This window comes from Acanthochromis polyacanthus, chromosome 22 (assembly GCF_021347895.1).
Source record: "Acanthochromis polyacanthus isolate Apoly-LR-REF ecotype Palm Island chromosome 22, KAUST_Apoly_ChrSc, whole genome shotgun sequence".
Taxonomy (NCBI): Eukaryota; Metazoa; Chordata; class Actinopteri; family Pomacentridae; genus Acanthochromis; species Acanthochromis polyacanthus.
The window spans coordinates 8140151-8166096 of record NC_067134.1 but is presented as its reverse complement, the minus strand read 5'-3'; the positions used below and the strand labels follow the sequence as shown (position 1 = coordinate 8166096).

General features: G+C 35.3%; 2 protein-coding genes across 3 annotated transcripts in view; both read left to right on the top strand.

Annotated features, from left to right (window-relative positions):
* The first annotated feature begins 31 nt into the window (after positions 1–31).
* The window catches only part of agap1 (ArfGAP with GTPase domain, ankyrin repeat and PH domain 1), a 158764-nt gene continuing 132849 nt past the window's right edge, over positions 32–25946 (top strand). The window contains exon 1 of one of the 2 annotated variants that reach the window (XM_051941658.1): positions 32–1070. In XM_051941658.1, coding sequence (XP_051797618.1) covers positions 908–1070 — 163 coding nt within the window. In that variant the 5' untranslated portion in view covers positions 32–907. The remainder of the gene's footprint in view (positions 1071–25946) is intronic. The other variant, XM_051941657.1, reaches the window with a different exon arrangement.
* LOC127531768 (tripartite motif-containing protein 16-like protein) lies at positions 18644–21832 on the top strand. The gene has a single exon (XM_051941730.1). The coding sequence runs from the start codon at positions 19725–19727 to the stop codon at positions 21375–21377; it is 1653 nt and encodes a 550-aa protein (XP_051797690.1). The 5' UTR covers positions 18644–19724; the 3' UTR covers positions 21378–21832.

The following is a 25946-nucleotide window of genomic DNA, read 5'->3' as shown; positions in this document are numbered from 1 at the left end:
ACTATAATACTACAGGTTTTAAATCATACATTTGGGCTCCCTTTTATTTTTATTATCTATATTCCATATTTTTCCTAACTACTTCCGGTGGCGGTGTTTTACGTTGAAATCCCAGCCGGAAGTGCTTCGCTGCGCGTATTTCTGACTTAACGCTCCGGAGGGAAACACACTGACGGAGGTTCCCGGCTGGATGTGACCGCACGGCGGGGGACGGAGACACTGTGGTCGGGCTGAGAGAGCGGGACGGTACCAGTGGAACTTCCACGTCACTCGGCACACCTGCACGCATCACGGGGCCGCGAGGGCTCCGGTGGTCTCGCGCTGTCGGTGGTTAAATCTGGCCGTTAATTAGCGCAGCTGGTCCCGGAGACAAAACACCGAGCGGAGGGACGCAGGACGCGGGGAGCAGGACCCGAGCTGCCCTCCACAGCTGCCCGCAGAGCCGCCGTCCGGCCCCGCTCCTCCATGACCGCTCCGGGCCGCTCTCCGGAGCTCTAACTCCGCACTCAGAAATACGCCAAGCCGCCTGTGACGCCTGGAAAGCGGACAGTTTTCCCGTCGTCCCCCTCCGGCTGGAAGCTAGTTAGCTTTAGCGGCTAGCCCAGCCAGCTAGGCCGTGGTTCCGTCCGCTGACTTTCTGCTCCTCCGCGACTCCCAAAGCCGCTTTTAATCCGCAGACACACCGCCGAGCCCCGTGTAATCCTCCAGGATATGGGGCAGCGGTGCCTGGCCCGCCGCACATCTGTCACAGCGCCGGGATCTGGAGCCGGGAGAGGCGCTGCCTTCACCGGACAGTAGCGGCGAGTCTGTCCGCCTCCGCTGGATGTTGATCCGGTCTCCGGGGATGTAGAGGCACCGAGGGGCCCCAGAGCTTCACCGTCCCGCTAACAGGCTCCCCTCCGCGGACATGAACTACCAGCAGCACCTCGCCAACTCGGCCGCCATCCGGGCGGAGATCCAGAGGTTCGAGTCGGTCCATCCGAACATCTACTCCATCTACGAGCTGCTGGAGCGGCTGGACGAGCCGCTGCTGCAGAACCAGATCCGGGAGCATGTGATCGCCATAGAAGGTCGGTTCTGGAGCAAAATAACCGTTTTATCTCAGTATTTATTGGGAGGAAAGTCGGTTTCTGTGGTTTTAAGGCTGGGAATTTACCGTATGCTGGATTATTTATGATTTTTATCCTTTAAATAAGTTCATCAAACACTAAAGGAGCAGATTTTTCAAAACAAAGTTTGTTTTCTGCATTTTTTAGTTTGTAAATTGGTCCAATAAATCCTTTTATTGTGGTTTTAAATCCAGTAAATTAGATATAAATGGTCCAGAAGAGGATTTAATGTCATTCTTTTAAACTGACAGGAAGCTGAAGGGTTAATGGGACAAATTTACCAACTAGAAAATGCAGAAAATCAACTTTATTAATGGAAAACGGCTCCAAATATGCAGCTAAATATCCAGATTTATGTAAAACGCAGACTCAGTGTTGGTTAGAACTGACTTAAACTCAATTATTTCTGATTTCTAATCTTCTAAATAAGTTTATCAAACATAAACTTAGCAGAATTTTCAGAGTAAAGTTGATTTTTCTGCATTTTTTAATGCTGTCAGTTTGCTTTGAACTGGATTATTTGTTGTGTTTTTGTATTTAATGAGTCTTGGCTTGTTTTTTTCCACATATAAAGTTGATTTTCTGCATTTTTTTAGTTTGTAAATTAGTCCAATAAATCCTTTTATTGTGGTTTTAAATCCAGTAAATTAGATATAAATGGTCCAGAAGAAGCTTTAATGTCATTCTTTTTAAACTGACGAGTTAATAGGACAAATTTACCAACTAGAAAATCAACTTTATCAATGCAAAACGGCTCCAAATATGCAGCTAAATATCCAGATTTATGTAAAACACAGACTCAGTGTTGGTTAGAACTGACTTAAACTGGATTATTTGTTGTTTTTTTATTATTTTTATCCTCTAAATAAGTTCATCAAACACTAAAGGAGCAGATTTTTCAAAATGAAGTTTGTTTTCTGCATTTTTTATTTTGTAAACTAGTCCAATAAATCATTTTATTGTTTTAAATCCAGTAAACTCGATGTAAATAGTCCAGAAGAGGATTTAATGTTATTCTTTTTAAACTGACAGGAAGCTGAAGTCATAGTAGATTTCAAACACAATAAAAGGATTTATTGGACTCATTATTAAACTAGAAAATGCAGAAAACAAACTTTATATGAGAAACGACAAACTGAGACTCAAAAATCTGCTCAGTTTATGATTGATAAACTTATTTAGAAGATAAAATAATAAAAATCCATTTCACATCAGTGAGTCTGTTTTCTAGAAATCTGGAGATTTATCTGCATCTTTGCAGCTTTTTTAAATTAATTTCCAGCCTGAGAAATACAGAAAACTAACTTTATATGTGAAAAACTGTTCTTTGAATGTTTTAATCTGGATTATTTATTTTTATTTTCTAAATAAGTTCATCAAGCACTAAATGAACTTTTCATCGTTTTGTTCGACTTTTGTTTCTGTTCAATTTAAAGTAATTTAGAATTTCCATCCGTTGCTATGACAACATCACTGGGTGGGCGTGCACGGTGGGCGTGCACGGTGTCTGGATTCTCTTGGTGACTGACTGACTGCAGCAGAAACGGACGTTTTTCTGAACAAATGCAGTTTTTCAGTCTTTGGTGACAACACTTTTTGGTCCCTTTGGTTGAGTTTTGGGTCATTTTGGGACGAGTTGAAGACGTTTCTGGTCCCTTTGGTTGAGTTTTGGGTCATTTTGGGACGAGCTGAAGACGTTTCTGGTCCCTTTGGTTGAGTTTTGGGTCATTTTGGGACGATTTGAAGACGTTTCTGGTCCCTTTGGTAGAGTTTTGGGTCGTTTTGGGACCAGTTGAAGACGTTTCTGGTCCCTTTGGTTGAATTTTGGGTCATTTTGGGACCAGTTGACGACGTTTCTGGTCCCTTTGGTTGAGTTTTGGGTCATTTTGGGACGATTTGAAGACGTTTCTGGTCCCTTTGGTTGAGTTTTGGGTCATTTTGGGACCAGTTGAAGACGTTTCTGGTCCCTTTGGTTGAGTTTTGGGTCATTTTGGGACGATTTGAAGACGTTTCTGGTCCCTTTGGTTGAATTTTGGGTCGTTTTGGGACCAGTTGAAGACGTTTCTGGTCTCTTTGGTTGAGTTTTGGGTCGTTTTGGGACGAGTTGAAGACGTTTCTGGTCCCTTTGGTTGAGTTTTGGGTCATTTTGGGACGATTTGAAGACGTTTCTGGTCCCTTTGGTTGAGTTTTGAGTCATTTTGGGACCAGTTGAAGACGTTTCTGGTCCCTTTGGTTGAGTTTTGGGTCGTTTTGGGACGAGTTGAAGACGTTTCTGGTCCCTTTGGTTGAGTTTTGAGTCATTTTGGGACCAGTTGAAGACGTTTCTGGTCCCTTTGGTTGAGTTTTGGGTCGTTTTGGGACGAGTTGAAGACGTTTCTGGTCCCTTTGGTTGAGTTTTGAGTCATTTTGGGACCAGTTGAAGACGTTTCTGGTCCCTTTGGTTGAGTTTTGGGTCATTTTGGGACGATTTGAAGACGTTTCTGGTCCCTTTGGTTGAGTTTTGGGTCATTTTGGGATGAGTTTAAGACGTTTTTGGTCACGTTTTGAAGAGGGATTTTGTTCAGGAATGTTATTTTCCAGATTTCCGTCCTTCTCACTGCATCGTTCTGAGTTTCACTTCTTTATTTAATCTCTTTTCTTCTTTTGTCTTTTGCCTCTTTTGTCCTGTGGAGGTGTCATGTGACCGGTTACCTGTTTCTCACCTGTCGGCTTCTTGTCTGTTCGTTGGTCGGTTCAATCACAGCTTCAGAGGCTCTTTAACGTCCAGATTTATGTGTTTTTGTTCTATGGAAAGGGTTTCTGCCTGATAAATAATCTAATTTTTATATTTATTTTTTATATTCATTTGTAGGAAAATCACAGAAAAAAACACAAATTGACACGTTAAGATGAAAAAAATCAGGTTAGAAACTACGTAATGTCCACATTTAGGATTTTTCTCTGGTATTTATTGATATTTTATGATGTTTTTACCTCCAATATTAAAATCATCAATATATTTTATTATTTTTGTGTCTGTTGTTGTTTGAAAGAAAAAAAATCTGTGTATTTAGGAGTAAAAAATTGTAGATATTTTAGCTTTTTAAAAACATTTCTTATTTAGTTAATTTACAGATAATAACTCATAAATGTACAAAAATGTAATATTTACATGTAAAAAATAGAATGCAAAAAATATACAGAAAAAACATCTACATCTAATTTATAAATGATAATTTATTCTTTTGTGCCATTAAACCATAAAATTTTAAAATAATTTACTGAATTTTAATCAGAAGAAACTTCATTATTTACCAAATAAGAAAATATGAAATAAGAAGTAAAAAATTGTGATTTTACAGATTTTTCCAGTCAGATTGTAATAAATAAATTGCCTTTATTAATCATTAATAATTTAAATATTAGCTGTAAAAATGAAAAAAAAAAAGTTTTCTTTCCTTTTTGTGGTTAAAATTATTACAAATCTGATTAATTGAAAAACATGTTTAAAAATTCTATTAATATAATACATTTTATTATATTAATTATTATATATAATTCATAAAGGTAATAAACTGTTATCTGTGTTTCATTAACTTAATTTTTTCTAATTTATTCTTTTGTAATGTTTGGCTGTAAAATCGTCTTTTTTTTACTGTATTTATTTCAGAAAGAAGTTGTGTATTTTTTCTAATTTTTGCTGCCAATTAAAAGAAAAAAATTAAATAATTTTTCAGTCTGTCATGTTGCAATTTTTTCCTGTTAGAATGCATTAAATAAAAATATGTACTTGTTAATAATTTGTAATATTTTATACATTTTGACAAAATTTGACCAAACCTTAAATCCTTTTAGACACATTTTGAGTCGTATTTCACATTTTTAACTTGTTTGGGACACGTTTCTGAGTCATTTTGTCCATATTTTGAATCATTTTCCACATTTCAGGTCAGTTTTGAGTCATTTCTTAACAGCTTTTATTGTTGTAGTTTTCATCAAGCACATTTCTGTTGATTTGGGGAAACTTCCAATTTGTTTGAGACAACTTTGGAGTCATTTAGTTCAAATTTTAATTAATTAACCTGGACGTTAATGTAGTAAAAAGTCAAAAATCTGGAATGCTGAAGTCTTTTATGACATTTTTGGTCATTTTGGACGCATTGTGAATAATTTTGGCCAAATTTCTGACTCATTTTGACGTTTAAGTCCAGGGCTCCAGACTAACTTTTTTCTAGGAGCACAGTGGCCTCTAACTTAAATTTTAGGAGCGCAACCAGAAAATTTAGGGGCGCACAACAAAATCGACTTGCAAAGTAAATATTCACATTTCCTCTCATTTTCACTGTATTACTGATAAATACTTGCACAGTAAATGCGGAAACTATGTTTTTAATTCACATTTTATTGTGCAGCAGTTGACACAACATAACTAGAAAAGCACTCAGAGCGCAGTACTCCGCCAAGGCTGCTCAGTTGATCTATCATTTCTGACAGATGAAATCTGTAATAAAAAGACCTTGTGCTGAGTACAGGGATGTGTTATACATGTGCACGTTATGAATTTATACCAAATCACGTGTAAATTACTCTTATAAAGGTCTGCTGATCAGTTCATCACTTTTGCCAAGCCTTTGTTTTGCTAATGCTAAAATAACCGTTCCCTTCAGGCTTTTATTTTGAAGACATATTTTTAATGCTACGGGCTTTTATTTTGTGACCATTCCAGCGGCACAGGAAGTGTTTCTCTCAGAAGAGGTTTGTGACATGATGAAGACGCTGCTGAAAAGTCCGAAAATTCACGTAAAGACGAAAGAAAACGGTTCCACTGTTGCTGTGTAACAAAGGATGTGTTTAAACTTAGAAGCAGCTGGAATGAGGACAGGAAAGGAGCGTTCAGGCTTATTTTGTGTTCAAAATAAGGCTGAACGTAAATGAAGGCTTTATGAAACAGCAGGAACTTCACCGTTATTCAGCCCTGCTCTCACTCTTGCTCGCCTTCTTCTTCTTTGGTGTTCGTTTCTTTCTTCTTCTTTTGGAGTTAATGTTGGTAAACCAGCTCATTTGTACATTACTGTGTACTGGGCTGAAGTGTGGAGCAGAAGTTTGTCAGCAACAAAAAATACTCAGCAGTAATTTAAAAAAAATCTGCAAATTTTCTGGTCGCACATGTGCGAGTAGATGAAAAATTCACTCGCTCAAATTTTGGTCACAAAATGCGACCATTTAGTCGCAGTCTGGAGCCCTGAAGTCGTATTAGTTTTTGAATAGTTTTGTACAAATTGTGAGTCATTTTGTTGAATTTTTAATAACTTTTAGACCACATTTTAGTAACTGTCAAAATTTTTGGTCATTTAGGACATATTTTGAATCTTTTTGGCCAAATTAGAATTAATTTTAGGCAATGTTTCGGCCATTTATGGCTTTTTTTTGCCATTTTGGACACATTTACAGCCACTTTAAACCATTTTTGGTCATTGATTCGTAAATAAAATTTCCTTTGTTAATCATCGTTTTTCATTTATGTCTGAACCATTTTACTAATTATCTCTTTAATTTACTGATATTTGCTATTTTTCCAGTTTTAACAGTTTTTCTGCCCTTCCTGCTCGATTTTCACTGACTTTTAAAGTATTTCTAGTGTCTGACGGCTGTGTGTTTTTAATTTCCTACTCTGGTTTTGGGATAAGTGAAGTGTTTCTTGGCTCTTTGAGGACCAAAGCAGGTTTTTGAGTGACGTCTTGTGGGTTACGTAAAGCAGCGACTGTCCAGCGGCTGCTTCCATCAGTGATAACAGCAATAAGAGAAGCTTTTAACTGGGTTTTATCTGTTATGTAAGCCGCTCTGCTGCTCTGTCTTGAGGAATTACATGGAGATCTGTGCACCTTTTGTCCAGAAACTGGATTAAGGGCAGCAGACGTGATGCTTTCATTTGTTTTCCTGCAGCTTTCATTGGTTCTAGTGTCGTGGACAGAGCATGAGTCAGCACTGAGCGCGCTCAGTGGAGGCGGGATGGGGTCTAAAACCTGAATATTAATTTAGTAAAGAGTCTAAAACCTGGACGTTAATGTAGTAAGAGTCAAAAACCTCAATTTTAATGTAGTTAAAAAGTCTAAAACCTGGATATTAATGATTAAAAGAATCAAAAACTTGGATATTCATGCAAAAAACATATCAAAAACTTGGATATTAATGGATTAAAAAGAGAAACACTTGGATATTAATGGATTAAAAATAGAAAAACTTGGATATTAGTGGGTTAAAAATAGAAAAACTTGGATATTAGTGGGTTAAAAATAGAAAAACCTGGATATTAGTGGGTTAAAAATAGAAAAACTTGGATATTAATGGGTTAAAAATAGAAAAACTTGGATATTAGTGGGTTAAATAGAGAAAAACTTGGATATTAATGGAGTAAAGAGTCTAAAATCTATGTTGTGAACAGCAGAAGACCTTTCCAGACGTCATTTGTTCCTTTTGATTGACCTTTTTCACCTTTTTCTGACATTAATCGACCAAACACCGAATCCATTTCATCCGGTTTAACAAACGTGTTACTTAAGCTTCAGTTTGAACAGAAACGTCCTGTAGGTTGTACATCCATCAGTCCAGGAATGTGTTGGTTGACGTGGTTGGTCAGAGGGAGCAGCTCCACCAGTCAGACTGGGTTAACTGGGATCTCTGGGATTCTCCAGCTCGCTTTAATCTGCCTCCAGTAGTATCAATCCATGCAGTTCCACTCAGATTAGCTCCTGTGAACAGCGTTTAGAAAGGCTGGTGTAGGTCCTCTGAGGTCATGATGGACAGTCAGGACACATGGTCCATGATATTAATGCAGTAAAATTTCAAAATCTGGATCTCAAATCATCACAACCTGATTGTTGAAGGATTAAAATTTTTAAAAAAAGGATTTTTATACAGTAAAATATCAAAAACTTCAATTACAAAGCATCAAAGTATCAAAATACTGGATAGTAACGCACCAAACTGTCTAAAACCTGAATTTTCAAGCTGCAAAGTATCAAAAACATGGATCTTAAATCAGCAACATGTGAAAACCTAAATGTTAGAGCTGAAAAATGTAAAAAAACAAACTAGTTACTATTGAAAAATCTCAAACACTTAAATGTTACAGCATCAAAATGTGAAAAAACTCAAAGTTAATTCACCAAAGTGTGGAAAACCTGGATATTAATGTACTAAAGTCATAAAAACTTGGATATTAATGTAATAAAGAGTCTAAAACCTGGATATTAATGTAGTAAAGAGTCTAAAACCTGCATATTAATGTAGTAAAGAGTCTAAAACCTGGATATTAATGTAGTAAAGCAGGGGTGTCAAACTCAGTTCCTGGAGGGCCACTATCCTGCATGTTTTAGATGTTTCCCTCTTCTAACACACCTGATTCAAATGATCAGCTCATCATCAAGCTCAGCAGAAGCCTGATAACGAGCCTGATCATTTGAATCAGGTGTGTTAGAAGAGGGAAACATCTAGAACATGCAGGATAGTGGCCCTCCAGGAACTGAGTTTGACACCCCTGTAGTAAAGAGTCTAAAACCTGCATATTAATGTAGTAAAGAGTCTAAAACCTGCATATTAATGTAGTAAAGTTATGAAAACCTGGATATTAATGTAGTAAAGAGTCTAAAACCTGGATATTAATGTAGTAAAGTTATGAAAACCTGGATATTAATGTAGTAAAGAGTCTAAAACCTGGATATTAATGTAGTAAAGTTATGAAAACCTGGATATTAATGTAGTAAAGAGTCTAAAACCTGGATATTAATGTAGTAAAGTTATGAAAACCTGGATATTAATGTACTAAAGAGTCTAAAACCTGGATAATAATGTAGTAAAGAGTCTAAAACCTGGATATTAATGTAGTAAAGAGTCTAAAACCTGGATATTAATGTAGTAAAAAGTCTAAAACCTGGATATTAATGTAGTAAAAAGTCTATAACCTGGATATTAATGTAGTAAAGGTCCAGTATAAAATGAGACAGTTGTTAAAATCCAAACAGGAGGATTAGTGGATCCACAGCAGGACGTCTGGATCCACCAGGATTAGACAGAATGAGACGTCCAGACTAAACCAAAGATCTACGCAGCAAAATATAGTTCATCTGGAACAACCTGGAGTCACAATTACTATACTGACAGTCAATAGAAACTTTGAGGTATAAATGTAGGCAGAATTCTACTTGTAGGGGGGTTGTAATGATTCATTGTGGATTTACTGATGATCTAGTGCCCTGGTAGTGGAGATAATGATGAGTTGTCATTTTGTCATGATTCATTGCACATGGGTTGGTCACTTTGCAAAAGTGAACCAAATACACACCAAGCAGTACTCAGTGAGTATCTGCACAATGTGAGAATGGGTTTGAAGGCCTATATAAAGGCCCAAAAAAGGCCACCATTGTTAGTCCAGTGAACAGCATCATGCCGTCTATCACATGAACAACGTCTCCGGGCACTGGGTATGGTGGAGGCCGCTTTGAGCTACAGTGATGTATCCAGGCGTATGGGCTGTTCCCAACCCACAATCAGAAGCCTGGTCCAAAGCATGCGCCGACGGATTGCTGCCTGCATCCAAGCACATGGAGGCCATACTCGGTACTGACTGTTGGGACTTTGTGTTTGGCAGGTGCCGTTTTCTTTTGTGAAATTCTTCATTTTGAAATCATTCTTCAAACTTTAGATTTTTGTTTCTGTAAGCCAATATGCTAAACAAATGATTCATGTGAAGAAAATCCAGTTTGGGCTTCAAAAAAAAATTTTGTTGAAAAATATGGTCTCAAAGTTTCTATTGACTGTCAGTGTACATTAATATCCAGGTTTTAGACTCTTTACTACATTAATATCCAGGTTTTACACTCTTTACTACATTAATATCCAGGTTTTAGACTCTTTATTATCCCCCGCCTCCACGAAGTGGAAAAGGGAGATATAGGTTTGGTGTCCGTCTGTCTGTCCGACATGAAGGGGACAGCTTTTCTCGGAAACTATTACAGCTAGGATTACGAAATTTAGTGTGTAGCTTCACACCATGGACACCTTGATCAAGTTCGAAAATGAGACCTGTGTGATAATATTTAACAGAGTTATGGCCCTTTGATCACTATTGTGGATATACACTCATAGACATCACATGTGGCGGGGGATATTGATGACCATGTCGTCTTGTTACATTAATACCCGGGCTTTTGAGACTTTGCTACATTAATATCCAGTTTTCTGATTGTTTTATTGTTTATTAATGAGACCAAGTTCCAGGTTACATTCAGACTAGATGTTGATGATCTCGTTGGTAGTAAACGGGTTGTAGTCTGTACAGACGTCTGTCTTTATGTCCGTCATCATTATTTGGCTGAGTTGTGTCTAAACTTTGGCTGAACTCTTTAATCTCAGGAGGAAGTTGTTGAGAGGAAACTCACCTGGTTCCATTCTGACTTCCTCGTTGTAAATCAGAATCAGGTGATCGACCTCCAACGTAGTACGACGTCCTAAAATCCAGCCAATGGCTCTTTTAGATCTACAACGTTGGTTAATGTTGGTGTTTACAGTCTGTGTTGGTTCAAGGAACTTCACAGTTAATTAGTTCATACTCTGGACCCAAAACTAAGTCCTGTAAAAGAGGCTTTAATGGTCTTTGGAAATCTTTTTGACAGTTTTTAGTAGGGGTGTAACGGTACACAAAAATCATGGTTCGGTACGGAAGTCACAGTTCGGTTTGGTTCTTAGTTAAGTGGAAAACTGGGGGGGGGGGGGGGACTGCAGATATCAGAGCTGGTCTGACTTTCTGTCTGAAGTGTGGACGAGAAGGAACTTCATAACAGGGCTCTACCACGCTCCTAGTCATGTTGGTCAGGTTTTAAGTCATTTTTGATTTATTTTAGACACGTTTTTAGTAATTTTGGTCAAATTTTGTGTCACTCTGGACAAAGTAAGAGTATTATGCTCAGATCTTGGGCTGTTTTGAAGAAGTTTTAAAGCTCAGATTTGTTCTATCTGAACTCAAAAATGCTACAAAACTGGAACCTGGTCAAATTTAGAATGATTTTGTCCAAACTTTGAGTCATTTTGATCAGATTTTAAGCAATTGTTCACAAACTTGTAGTAAATTTGGTCACTTTGGTTCAAATTTATCTTATTTTGTACATAATGTGTCCTTCTAGTTGCGTTTTGAGTTATTGTGGACACGTTTCAGGTCCTTTAGAACAGTGGTTCTCAACCCTGTTCCTCAGGACCCCATGTTCCTCAGGACCCCATGTCCTGCATGTTTTAGATGCTTCCCTGCTCCAACACACCTGATTCAAATGATCAGCTCGTTATCAAGCCTCTGCAGAAGCCTGATAACGAGCTGATCATTTGAATCAGGTGTGTTGGAGCAGGGAAGCATCTAAAACATGCAGGACATGGGGTCCTGAGGAACAGGGTTGAGAACCACTGCTTTAGACAACTTTGTCTCATTTTATTTAAATTTTGAATGATTTTGATCAAATTATGTACTATTTTGGTTTCAGGTAATTGTTGTCTTATGTCACTTTTGCCATAAATAACTTTAAACGTTGCCACATTTTGAGTAATTCTGGACAATCGTTACTTATTTTGTACCAATTGTGCATCTTTTTAGTCTTTAGTTGTTGGTAATAATTATTAATTTTGGTCAGATTTGAAGTCATTTTGGATCGTTTCTATGAATGTTAGACACATTTCTAGTCATTTTGAACAAATATTAAGTTATTTTAGTCAGATTTTAGGACATTTTTAAATTCAGTAAATTTAAAATTTTATTTGGTCTCGACACTAACGAGTAAAAAAAATGAAACTATGGTAAATTTTTTGTCTTTTTGGACAATTTTGAATCATTTTTGTTAAATTTTGGATCCATTCAGGTCATTTTAGTCAATTTTCAGTAATTTTGGACAATTTTGTTGATATTTTTCTGCTTAAAACTTGTTCCGTTTTGTTGTTGATGTTTGATTGATAGTTAATGATGATTATTGATATTAATAATGTTTTTCTTGTGTCCTCATGTGCTGCTGCTGCTTCATCTCAGGTAAGAAAACATCTCAGTTGACTCATTTTACTTTCAGCTTCCTTCTTTGTCAAATGTTGGTGAAGTTAGTAATCCTGTAGTAATAAGTAGTAAGTTAGTAATCCTGGAAGCAGCTTTGAACATATAACAACATATTATTAAACATATAAACTCACATTTTTAAACTTTAAAGGCAGTAATTGTTCATTATGGTAATCTTGGACAAATTTGGAGTCATTTCGGACAAATTTTGACAAATCTTATACAATTTTGGAGTCATTGTGGACGAAGATATTTAAACTTGTATATTTCAGTTTTTCTTTTGACATATCAGGAATTTGAAACATTAATTTTTTTCCTACAACTTTGCAAATTTGCTCTGAAAATGCTTCAGTTTTTCTATTGTAACATTGCAAATTTCTCTTAAAATATTTCAGCTTTTCACTTATGTTTCAATTTATTTCTTAAAATATTTCAGCTCCTTTTTTGAAGCTTTACGACTTTGTTGTCAATATTCAAGCTTTTATCTCGTATTATTTCAACATAACTCTTGAAATATATCATTTTTTTTGTCACATTATGAATTTGCTTTTAAATATTTCAGTATTTCACGCCGTGTTTCCATTCATTTCCTAAATATATTTCAACTTTTTCTCTCTGCGCGTTTGCCGTTAGATATTTAAAAAAAATTCCTACATGACTCTTGAAATATTTCAGCTGTACCTCTTTAACTTTATGAATTTTCTTTAAGAATATTTCAGTTTTTCTATTTAAACATTCCCATTTAACCCCTAAAATATCTCAACTTTTTTGTTGTCTACATGAAATTGACATCACTCTTGAAATATTTCAGTTTTTATCGTAGCACTACAGAATTTTCTTTAAAATATTTCAGTTTTTATCGTAGCATTACAGAATTTTCTTTAAAATATTTCAGTTTTTATCGTAGCATTACAGAATTTTCTTTAAAATATTTCAGTTTTTATCGTAGCATTACAGAATTTTCTTTAAAATATTTCAGTTTTTATCGTAGCATTACAGAATTTTCTTTAAAATATTTCAGTTTTTATCGTAGCATTACAGAATTTTCTTTAAAATATTTCAGTTTTTATCGTAGCATTACAGAATTTTCTTTAAAATATTTCAGTTTTTATCGTAGCATTACAGAATTTTCTTTAAAATATTTCAGTTTTTATCGTAGCATTACAGAATTTTCTTTAAAATATTTCAGTTTTTATCGTAGCATTACAGAATTTCTTTTAAAATATTTCAATTTTTCACTCAATGTTTCCGTTTAATCCTTAAAATATTTCAACTTCTCTCATAAAGTTCAGATTTCAGCTTTCATCTCAACTTTTTTTGTCACATTGTGGCATAAATTTTAAAATATTTCAATTTTTATCTTGGAGTCATTCAACATAACTCTTAAAATATTTAAGTTTTTGTGACGCAACCAAATTTCTTTTTAATTATTTCAGTTTTTTATTCTTGACATTTAACTTTTTCTCAGAATATTTCTGCTTTTTTTGATAAAATTTGGACACAAGTTTAAAATATTTTATCTTTTCTGTTGCCTTGTGTCGATTTAATCTTTTAGCTTCTCTCCTGCAACAATGCCAATTTCCTCTTAAAATATTGTAAGTTTTTTTCTCATAAAACTAAGATTTCTTTCTTAAATATTTCAGCTTTATCTCCTGTTATTTCAACATCACTCTTGAAAATTTGATTTTTTTTTTTGTGATGCTACAAATTCGCTTCAAAAATGTTTCAGGTTTTTATCTTAGATGTTTCAGGTTTTCAGAATTTCCGTTAAAATATTTCAACTTTAATCATGCTTTATTTTGATTAAATCTTTAAAATATTTCTTGTTTTGCTTTCATTTAATCTTTACAATATTTCTACTTTTATCGCTTTGTTTTATTTAATCTTCAAAATATTTAAACTTTTTTCTCTCTTTATTTTGGTTTGGTGTTTTAGTTTGTATCTTGCTTTATTTTGATTTTATCAACAAAATATTTCTACTTTTCTCGTTTTGTTCTGATTGAAGCTTCAAAATATTTCAGCTTTTGTCTTGTTTTGATTTAATCGGGAAAATTGTTCAGCTTTTCCTTTGCAACGATACAGATTTCCTCTTGAAATATTACACCTTTTTTCTCACTTTGTTTTGATTTAATCACTAAAATATTTCCACTTTTGCTCTTGCAATAATTAATTTTTTCTTCTTATAAAGTTCTGATTTCATTCTTAAAATATTTCAGTTTCTATCTCAACATCTCTGGAAATATTTCCTCTTTTCTCCTGTAATTTTCTGATTTCTTTATTTATTTCAGTTTTTATCTCACAAAGTTAAAATATGTCGTCTGTGAAGTCGTGCTGCTGTTTGCAGATGTTGACTTCTGGATTTTTATCTTGAACCGTGAACGTCCACTCATCGTGTCGAGGTCGGAGCTCCTCTCGGGTTTTTTTCGGTGTTCAGAGACCAGATGTTGGAAGTCCGTCCGGCCAGCTGTGACCCGTTTCCTCTTCCTGCGACTCGTCACCGTGACAGGAAGCCGCAGACACCGACCCGCCAAAACAATAGCGCCGGCCTCCCGCAGGTACAAAAATAGTCTTCCTGCCTAACTGTATAGGAAGATGTGGGTGAGGACATTTATCTCCCCCGTCTCCCCCGGGAACCGTGATGTCACCGGCTCTGGAGGCGGAGCTTTGCTGCGGTCGATCTGATTGGTTCACCAGGAGATCGTTAAAAGCTACTAATTAGCGAGATGACAGCAGTTTGTCTCATTAAACCCAAAATATTTAATACTTTTTGTATGTTTTGTAATTTTTATATATTTTTTATGTTGTTTTTTCAACTTTTATATGTTTTTGTCTCTTAGTGGTATTTCAGTGGTTTTTTTGGACCTTTATTGCGTCTTTTTGTGTCCTTTTTGCATCTTTTTTGATCATTTATAGGTCGTTTTTGCTTTGCTTGTGTCTTTTTGATTTTTTTGTCATTTTTGTAACATTTTTTCTGTCACTGTGTAATTTTTGCAGAATTTCGTAATTTCTACATCATTTTGTGAACTTATGTGGTAATGTGTGTTATTTTTGTATATTTTTTGTGACTTTTTGTTTGTTTTTTATCATTTATGTGTTTGTGATTCTTTTTCTGTCATAATTTTACTGTTTTTAGTCCCTTTTGCATCTTGTTTTATAATTTTTGGATTTTTCTGCTTCTTTTTCTGTCATCTTTGTGTCTATTTTTGTGCCTTTTTTGCATATTTTTGTGTCATTTTTGCTCTTTTATTATTATTTACATGTAATTATTGCTTCTCTTTGTGACATGTTTTTTTCTGTCACGTGTTTTTACGTCAATGCATAATTTTGTAATTTTATGAATATTTAAAATTTTTAAATTTTGCATTTTTTTGTCGTTTTTGCACATTTGCTTGAATCATTTGTGTAATTTTTGCTCCAGTTTGTCCCTTTTTGCAGCTTTGTTCTGTCATTGTGTAGTTTTTGACCAATTTTGTCGTTTACTTTGCATCTGTTTGTGTCGCTATTTCATTTTCCATTTTTACATCTTGTTACATTTTTTATTTTTGTGTTTTTGTGTCATTTTTATACTTTTTGGTCATTTTTGCCTCTCTTTGTGTCACTTTTGCACATTTTTAAGAATCATTCTTGCCTTTTTTGTGTAAATTTTGCATTTTTTTGTCTCCTCCTTGCACCTTTTTGTGTCATTTTTACATCTTCTTTGTATTTCTGTGTCTCTTTGTGACATTTTCTCACTTTTTTGGTAATTTTTCCGCTAACATTTCCTCTCTGTTAAACATTAGTTGTTTTTTCTGTGCTGAACGTCCCACCTCCAGTTTCTTGACGGATAAAAACCAGCATCGTGTCGGTTAACAGAAACTAGATCCTCCTCTGAAGACGTTCTGACGCTTCGACCTCAACAATAAACAGGAAGTGATGTCACAGCGTCCATCTGTCCTCCAGACGTTAAATCAATCTCCATCTGGCAGCCGGAAGAAAAAGTGGAGAAAAACCACATTTTAGATCCGGTTTGACTCGAGTTTTAAACCTTTCCATGACCTCTGACCTCCAGATCAATAAACCATCATCAGGATCAATAATCAGCTGGACGTCGTCGTTTCTGGTGTTTTACAGCCGCTTTCCTCCTTCACTGTCGACACGATCATTTATTTTTCTTTTTGAGACGCTGGAAACGGTAATCGGCCGATTATGAAGCAAAACAACCAGCAGCCTGAAAAAAAGGATTATTTCACATTAGATTTCTGTTTTATTTGAGTTTTGAGTCCATTTTTTAATCATTTTTTTAAATTTTAAATCTGACACATTTAGAGTGACAGAGAAAAGTAAAATCAAGTTTTCATGGTTTATCCTGCTAAAATAAAATTAAAAAAAAGCTAAATATTAGGAATATTTTACCGCCTACTTTGTCAGTTTGCCGTATTTAACAGAAATCTATTCGTTTTCATTAATATAAAAGTTTTCATAGCAGTTTATCAAAGACATATTTTTGAATTTGGCTTTTCATCAAAAAACGGCTGTAATCATCCATTCAATTTTGGATCTAAACGTCAACATAAAATCCTCTCGGCAATTATTAAATAACAAACAATGTAGTTTTTAGGTTTGTTTTCTTTTTGAAAATGTCATCATTTAGTCTCTGTGGTATTTAAAGGGTTATATCCATGAAAATAATAAATAATAGTTATAAACAGATGTTGGTTCCAGTAAATATGTCAGTGAAAGTGGAAAATTATTTTAATATTTAGCATTTTTATGGAAGTTTCTTGACTGAAGTATTGCTAAAATACTGTTTTTACTGCTAGAATACAGCTAAAGTACTGTTTTTATTGCTTAAATACTGCTAAACTACTGTTTTTATTGCTAAAATACTGCTAAACTACTGTTTTTACTGCTAAAATACTGCTAAACTACTGTTTTTACTGCTAAAATACAGCTAAAGTACTGTTTTTATTGCTTAAATACTGCTAAACTACTGTTTTTATTGCTAAAATACTGCTAAACTACTGTTTTTACTGCTAAAATACAGCTAAAATACTGTTTTTATTGCTTAAATACTGCTAAACTACTGTTTTTATTGCTAAAATACTGCTAAACTACTGTTTTTACTGCTAAAATACAGCTAAAATACTGTTTTTATTGCTTAAATACTGCTAAACTACTGTTTTTATTGCTAAAATACTGCTAAACTACTGTTTTTACTGCTAAAATACAGCTAAAGTACTGTTTTTATTGCTTAAATACTGCTAAACTACTGTTTTTATTGCTAAAATACTGCTAAACTACTGTTTTTACTGCTAAAATACAGCTAAAGTACTGTTTTTATTGCTCAAATACTGCTAAACTACTGTTTTTATTGCTAAAATACTGCTAAACTACTGTTTTTACTGCTAAAATACAGCTAAAGTACTGTTTTTATTGCTCAAATACTGCTAAAATACTGTTTTTATTGCTAAAATACTGCTAAAGTACTGTTTTTATTGCTCAAATACTGCTAAACTACTGTTTTTATTGCTAAAATACTGCTAAAGTACTGTTTTTACTGCTAAAGTACCATTTTTACTTCTAAAATACAGCTAAAATACTGTTTTTACTGCTAGAATAGGACCTGCATCAGGACCTGCCCTCTCGTTGTTTCCAGTCAAAAACTTTGTCGTCTAAAATCTGCAGGAGTCTAAATGGGGTTTTGTGTTTTTTAATTTCCCAGGAAGGAGCAGCAAAGCATTGTGGGAGAAAAACAGTGGTCACATTAAAATGTGGGAAGAAAAGAATTTGCGAAGAACAGCGACTTCTCTGTCTTTAGGTTTCACTTTGAGGAGCTTCAGAGTGACAGAATTAAACCATCAAAACATCAAATAAAGTCACACAAATTAAATATGAATTCACACGCTCACTGTGAAAATCTACATTCTGACTAGTAGTAATTAGTTTGATGACTAGATTAGTTTTACTGCAGTTAAATCTAAAAAAAACAATTATTTTACAGATATATGCAGCTGTATGAAAAATTTAGTATATTAGGACTGAGAAATAGTAAATCATTTTTAAAGCTGCTTTTTAAACTGTCATTTTACAGGATGTAATTTAAAACATTTTCTTATTTCAAACTATAAAAAAATTAAGCTTTTTCAATCAATTTCGATTTTTTTCAGCAGTTTTTCAGTTTCGTTAAAATTAAATAATTACATTTTTAGAAATGATCATTTGTTTTTGCATTTTTGTCATTTTGCATCGTCTTATTTTCTGCTCTTCTTGCATCTTGTGTCATTTTCTTTTTGCTTTCTTGCTTATTTTCTGTCTTATTTTTGCATCTTTTCCTGACTTTGTTTCATTTTGTCTGCTGTTTGTGCACTTTTCCATTTTGCACCATTTTAGGTCATTTTTGCATCTTTTTGTTTCTTTTGCATTTTTTTTTTACTTCATCATTTGTTTTTTTATGTTTTTTGCCTTTTTACGTCATCTTCTCTTGTGTTTGTCATTTTTGCATCTTTTTATATAATTTTTGCATCTCTTTGTGACTTACTGTCATTTTCATCTGCTGTTTCTGCATTTTTTCTGTAATTTTTAACATTTTTATGTCATTTTTTTGCATCCTTTTGTTTGTAAGTAGTTGTCATAGAAGTTGTCTTTTGTCTAATTTTGATGTAATTCCTGCTGTAGCTGCTGAACAATCGTTCAGGTTCAGTTGTGAGTTAGTGAATAAAACCAGTTGAAGCAGATTTTAAACTCTATGGAGCAGCAGCGCCCCCTGCTGCCTGACTCATGAACATTCAGGCTGTTTCTAGGTCAGCTGTCAGCTCATGTTAGCTTGAAGGAGACCTGGTTTCCCTCACATTCTCCTCCTGTTGGATAAATCATCCCCATGCTGCATCTTTTGCTGTCCAGATGCAGCTAAACTGCTCTACATTTTCTTGCATTGTTGCTTTGTTTTGTGTGTTTTCTGATTCGAACGCTGTAGAATCAAACAAAATATGTTACTGTGAAAGACTGAAGTGAATTCTGCTCATCTTTACTTGTTTACCAAATTAAAACTGATCAAAAACCTGGATATTAATGTAGTAAAGAGACAAAAACCTGGATAGTAATGTGATAAAGTCATAAAATCCTGGATAGTAATGTATTAAACAGTCTTGTTTTTGGTTGTTCCTTATCTGAACAGACTAATTATATTGACATTAATCAGTGTAATAAACTAAAGTGTAAATGGTTTATAGACTCTTTATATCTGTATGCCAAAGGTGCATGTCGTGGAGACCTTTGAGTCTTTGGGTGTAACCACACTGTAAAAATACATCCAAGTAAAAACAACTGTGAAAATCTGAAATAATCATGATAAAATATAAATTTCTAAAGCTGGGAAATCAAATATCTGTAAAACAACTAAACAGGTAAAATCTCTTAAGTCTCAGTAGAACGTTTCTAAAATGTTGAAGTTTAAACGTTTTAAAGAACGTTGATGTTTTACAGCGACGCGTTTTTACAGCGTATCAGCTGACTGGGTCAACTGGTTAAAGTGGTTTCTAGACTGACCTCTTGAAGGCTGCTGCTCAGATGGGAGCATGGCTCAGTCAGGTATGAATCTTTACTCGGGCAGCATCTCTTGTTCCATCTGTCTGGATCTCCTGAAGGATCCGGTGGCTCTCTCCTGTGGACACAGCTACTGTATGAAGTGTATTGAAACCCACTGGGATGGAGAGGACCTGAAGACAACCTACAGCTGTCCTCAGTGCAGGAAGACCTTCACACCGAGGCCTGTCCTGGAGAAGAACGTCCTGTTAGCAGAGTTAGTGGAGGAGCTGAAGAAGACTGGACTCCAAGCTGCTGCTGCTGATCACTGCTATGCTGGACCTGAAGATGTGGCCTGTGATGTCTGCACTGGGAGGAAGATGAAAGCCTTCAAGTCCTGTCTGGTCTGTCTGGTCTCCTACTGTGACAATCACCTTCAGCCTCACTATGAGTCTCCAGCCTTTAAGAAACACCAGCTGGTGGAGCCCTCCAAGAACCTCCAGGAGAACATCTGCTCTCGTCATGATGAGGTGATGAAGATGATCCATCCTACTGACCATGAAGCAGCAGAACGGGTGGAGAAGAAGCTGGAGGTGAGTCGACTGAACATCCAGCAGAGAATCCAGGACAGACAGAAAGATGTGAAGCTGCTTCAACAGGAGCTGAAGGACATCAGAGTCTCTGCTGATAAAACAGTGGAGGACAGTGAGGAGATGTTCACCCAGATGATCCATCTGATCCAGAACAGAAGCTCTGAGGTGGAGCAGCAGATCAGATCCCAGCAGGAGACTCAAGAGAGTCGAGTCAAAGAGCTTCAGGAGAAGCTGGAGCAGGAGATCAGGGATCTGGAGAGGAAAGACGCTGAGCTGAAGCAGCTCTCAGATACATCAGACCACAACCAGTTTCTCCACAACTACCCCTCAGTGTCAACAGTCAGTGAGTCCACACACTCATCCAGCATCAGCATCCGTCCTCTGAGACACTTTGAGGACGTGACAGCAGCTGTGAAAGAGCTCAGAGGTAAAGTAGAGGACGTTCTGAAGGACACCTGGACAAACATCTCACCGTCAGATGTTCTACCGCCACAACCAGAACCAGAACCAGACCTGGAACCAGAACTAGTACTAGAACCGGAACCAGAACCAGAACCAAAGACCAGATCTGGATTCTTAAAATACTTCCAGGGAATCACTCTGGATCCAAACACAGCTCACACACATCTGGTTCTATCGGAGAAGAACCGAAGAGTGACCTTGAAGGACTACCAGAACTTTCATCCTGATCATCCAGACCGCTTCACCGACTGGTTCCAGGTCCTGAGCAGAGAGAGTCTGACTGGACGGTGCTACTGGGAGGTGGAGTGGAGAGGAGGAGGAGTTTACGTAGCGGTCGCATACAAGACCGTCAGAAGAACCGGGAGGTCTCGTGAATGTGGGTTTGGACTCGATGGCAGGTCCTGGTCTTTGTATTGTGACACCACCAGGTACACATTCTGGTACAACAACACCAAAACCCCAGTCTCTGGTCGACCTTCCTCCAGAATCGGAGTCTACCTGGATCACAGTGCAGGTGTTCTGTCCTTTTACAGCATCTTAAAGAAGATGAAGCTTCTCCACAGAGTCCAGACCACGTTCACTGAGCCGCTACATGCTGGACTCTGGCTTTACAACTATGGAGACACTGCAAAATTCATCGATCCGCAATGAACAGAAGTCCTTAAAGTGTTTGTCTCCAGCTGATTCAGTCTCCATCACTGTAAGTCTCCATCTAAAGAGTCTAAAACCTGGATATTAATCTAGTAAAGTCTTTAATACCTGGATATTAAAGTCGTAAATAATCAAAAACCTGGATATTAATGTAGTAAAGAGTCTAAAACCTGGATATTAATGTAGTGAAGTCTTTAAAAAAAATGGATATTTATGTACTAAAGAGTCTAAAACCTGGATATTAATGTAGTAAAGTGTCTAAAACCTGAATATTTATGTACTAAAGTCTTAAAAACTTGGATATTAATGTTCTAATGTCAACCGTAAAATAATAAAAAACTGATAAGAAGCGTAATGTCCTGATCAAATACTAATTTGTTCTTTAACAAGAACTAACCATTAAATTACAGTTCCTAAATTGTAAATAAGCCAACACCTTTATTTTACAGATATTTATTATTTCAGAATATTAAGGATCAAGAAATAGTAAAGAGGTTTCTACACAATTGTTGTTTTCTACGTGAACTGAATGAAAAGTTTGCATTTCTTAAGAAATAATTATTTGTTCTTTTACAACATTAAAAAGTAAAATAGATTTTCACTAAAATATGTATATATTTACAGATATTTGCTGTTATTTAGAAAAGCATGTCATTTAAGGATTGAAAAATGATAAATCATCTGTTTAAGAAAAAGAAATATCTGTTAAAATGGAAAAAAAGATGTTTATTAAATTTCAGCTGTTTAGTTCAATTGCAGGAAAAAACTGAAAAGCACTTTAAAAAATATGAATATAAATATTAATAAAAAATGTTGCAATATTTTATCATAAAATTATAGTTTGTACTCTATTGAAATCCACAGAAAGTATTGATATATTTAACATGTTTTTGCTGTTACATAAAGGAAAAAATATGTATATTAACAACTGAAAATTTTTAAATCATTCAACTGTAATGTTAATGATTGTCTTTGTTTTCCTTAATTAGAAAAAATATTTATTCAAAAAATCACAGAAATTCACGTGATCCAAAAAATTATGCACAACCTGTGAATAAGATGATTTTATTTTGAAGGATTATTCTGGTTTACTGTTTATTTTATCTTCCTGTTTTCAAATAATGCTGTGTCTCTTTTACTCCTATTAAAAAGCAAAACAAAAACGCAAAAAGTAAAAATGACTAGTTTTTGGAGCATTTTACTGTCATTTCACTCATTTAGAAAATAAATACAAATTTCCATCACAAGACAGAAACCAAAAAAAAAAAGAATCGAAACAAGCCACAAATGTTAATAAAAAAAATCTATATTTTAAGGAATATAATTAGTTGTTTTACAAAACATGTATTACAAATCTGATTATTAACATATAAAAATGATTTCATTGTGAAAAACCTTTCAGTTGGTGTACTTCAGTGTGAAAAGTCAAATGTTTGATGTCCTTAAATATACTGTCAGTCTATATAAACTTTGAGGTATAAATGTAGGCAGAATTCTGCTTGTAGGGGGGTTGTAATCATTCATTGTGGATTTACTGATGATCTAGTGCCCTGGTAGTGGAGATAATGATGAGTTGTCATTTTGTCATGATTCATTGCACATGGGTTGGTCACTTTGCAAAAGTGAACCAAATACACACCAAACAATACTCAGTGAGTATCTGCACAATGTGAGAATGGGTTTTGAAGGCCTATATAAAGGCCCAAAAAAGGCCACCATTGTTAGTCCAGTGAACAGCATCATGCCGTCTATCACATGAACAACGTCTCCGGGCACTGGGTATGGTGGAGGCCGCTTTGAGCTACAGTGATGTATCCAGGCGTATGGGCTGTTCCCAACCCACAATCAGAAGCCTGGTCCAAAGCATGCGCCGACGGATTGCTGCCTGCATCCAAGCAGATGGAGGCCATACTCGGTATTGACTGCTGTGACTTTGTGTTTGGCAGGTGCCGTTTTCTTTTGTGAAATTCTTTATTTTGAAATCATTCTTGAAACTTTAGATTTTTGTTTCTGTACGCCAATATGCTAAACAAATGATTCATATGAAGAAAATCCAGTTTGGGGCTTCAGAATAAAAATTATGTTGAAAAATATGGTCTCAAAGTTTTTAATGACTCAGTGTACATGGACAAAGTGAAAAATTTACAAAATATAAATAATTATATGTCTGTTATCTTGATTTTGTTGTCCAGTGGGAAAATGTTGTTGATGGCAGGTTATTTGTCATTTTTTTTGAATTATGCAATTAAAGACATCAACTTTTCTGATTTCATTCTCTAGTTTTTTTTTTTTATACTGATTTGTGTCGTTCTAACTTCTCAGAGAACATTTCTGGGTTATTTCTTCTTCTAATTGTGGTTTTTCTGTTTCCATAGAACTGCAGGACTTTATGTTGCAGCAATAAAATGAGACATTAAAAAAAGATGTTTGTTGTGAATGGATTCTGGTGCAGTGATCCATTCTGATCAGCAGGTGGCCTCAGAGAGCTGCTGGGATCAGGAGGAATTCTGGGAATTTACTGAGTGGGTGGAAGTCAGAGACAAATACTCAACTACACACTGGTTTGTGGTGCTTCACTGAAGTATTCCAACACACACACACACACACACACACACCCCTACATGCACAGACACACGCACAAAAGCCCTTTGATCTGTAGTGGAGTGTGTGAATGGAAGGTTGTAGTTCTTCCTCCGACCAGTAGAGGCGCTGCTGAGTTCACATGTTCGTTGTTACAGGTCATCATAAGTAAACAAGGTTCAGAGAAAAATGACCCCAGTTGGTCAGAGGTCCTCAATTGGTTGGTGTTTGGTGACACCTGGGACCCTGTTAGACAGAAACACAAACACACAAATGCAAAAAAGACACTAAAAGGTGTAGAAAAACGGACACAAAGGTACAAAAAAGACACAAAAAGGTGTAAAATAGACACAAAAATGCCAAAAGACAAAAAGATGTAAAAAGACAGAGGCCAAAATACACAAATATACAAAAAAGACACAAAAAGGTGTAAAATGGACACAAAGATGCCAAAAGACACAAAGATACAAAATGACACAAGAAGGTGTCAAAAAAGACACAAATGTACAAAAAACAGACACAAAATGGTGTCAAAAAAGACACAGATACAAAAAAAGACACAAAAAGCTGTCAAAAAAAGACACAAAGGTACAAAAGAAGACACAAAAAGGTGTTAAAAAATACAAAGGTAGAAAAGAAGACACAAAAAAGTGTCAAAAAAGGCACAAAGATACAAAAAGACACAAAAAGGTGTCAAAAAGACACAAAGATACAAAAAGACAAAAAGGTGTCAAAAGACACAAAGGCACAAAAAAGACACAAAAAGGTGTCAAAAAGGCACAAAGGTACAAAAAAGACACAAATGTGTCAAAAAAGCACAAAGGTACAAAAGAAGACACAAAAAGGTGTCAAAAAAGACACAAAGGTACAAAAAAAGACACAAAAATGTGTCAGAAAAGACACAAAGGTACAAAAAAAGACACAAAAATGTGTCAAAAAAGCACAAAGGTACAAAAGAAGACACAAAAATGTGTCAAAAAAGACAGATACAAAAAGACACAAAAAGGTGTTAAAAGACACAAAGGTACAAAAAAGACACAAAAATGTGTCAAAAAAGACACAAAAAGGTGTTAAAAGACACAAAGGTACAAAAAAGACACAAAAATGTGTCAAGACACAAAAAGGTGTTAAAAGGCACAAAGGCACAAAAAAAGACACAAAAAGGTGTCAAAAAAGACACAAAAAGGTGTCAAAAGACCCAAAGGTACAAAAGAAGACACAAAAAGGTGTCAAAAAAGACACAGATACAAAAAAGACACAAAAAGGTGTTAAAAGACACAAAGGTACAAAAAAGACACAAAAATGTGTCAAAAAAGACACAAAAAGGTGTTAAAAGACACAAAGGTACAAAAAAGACACAAAAATGTGTCAAGACACAAAAAGGTGTTAAAAGGCACAAAGGCACAAAAAAAGACACAAAAAGGTGTCAAAAAAGACACAGATACAAAAAAGACACAAAAAGGTGTCAGAAAAGGCACAAAGGCACAAAAAAGACACAAAAGTGTCAAAAAAGACACAAAGGCACAAAAAAAGACACAAAAAGGTGTCAGAAAAGACAAAGATACAAAAAAGACACAGAAAGGTGTCAAAAAAGGCACAAAGGTACAAAAAAAGACAAAAGGTGTCAAAAAAGACACAAAGGTACAAAAAAGACACAAAAAGGTGTCAAAAAAGACACAAAGGTGTCAAAAAAGACACAAAAAGGTGTCAAAAAAGACAAAGGTACAAAAAAGACAAAAAGGTGTTAATAAAAAGACAGACACAAAAAGACAACAAAAAGCTTAAACACAAATATACAAAAAAGACACAAAGATAAAAAAAGACAAAAAAGTGACAAAAAAGACAGATGCACAAAAGTGTCAAAAAAGACAAAAAGGTGAAATAAACAAAGATGCAAAAAAGACACAAATTGGTGCAAAAAAGGAGCAAAAATGCACACACACACATCTCCTTAGTAGTACTTTGTGTATTTTTGCTGTGTAGTACTGC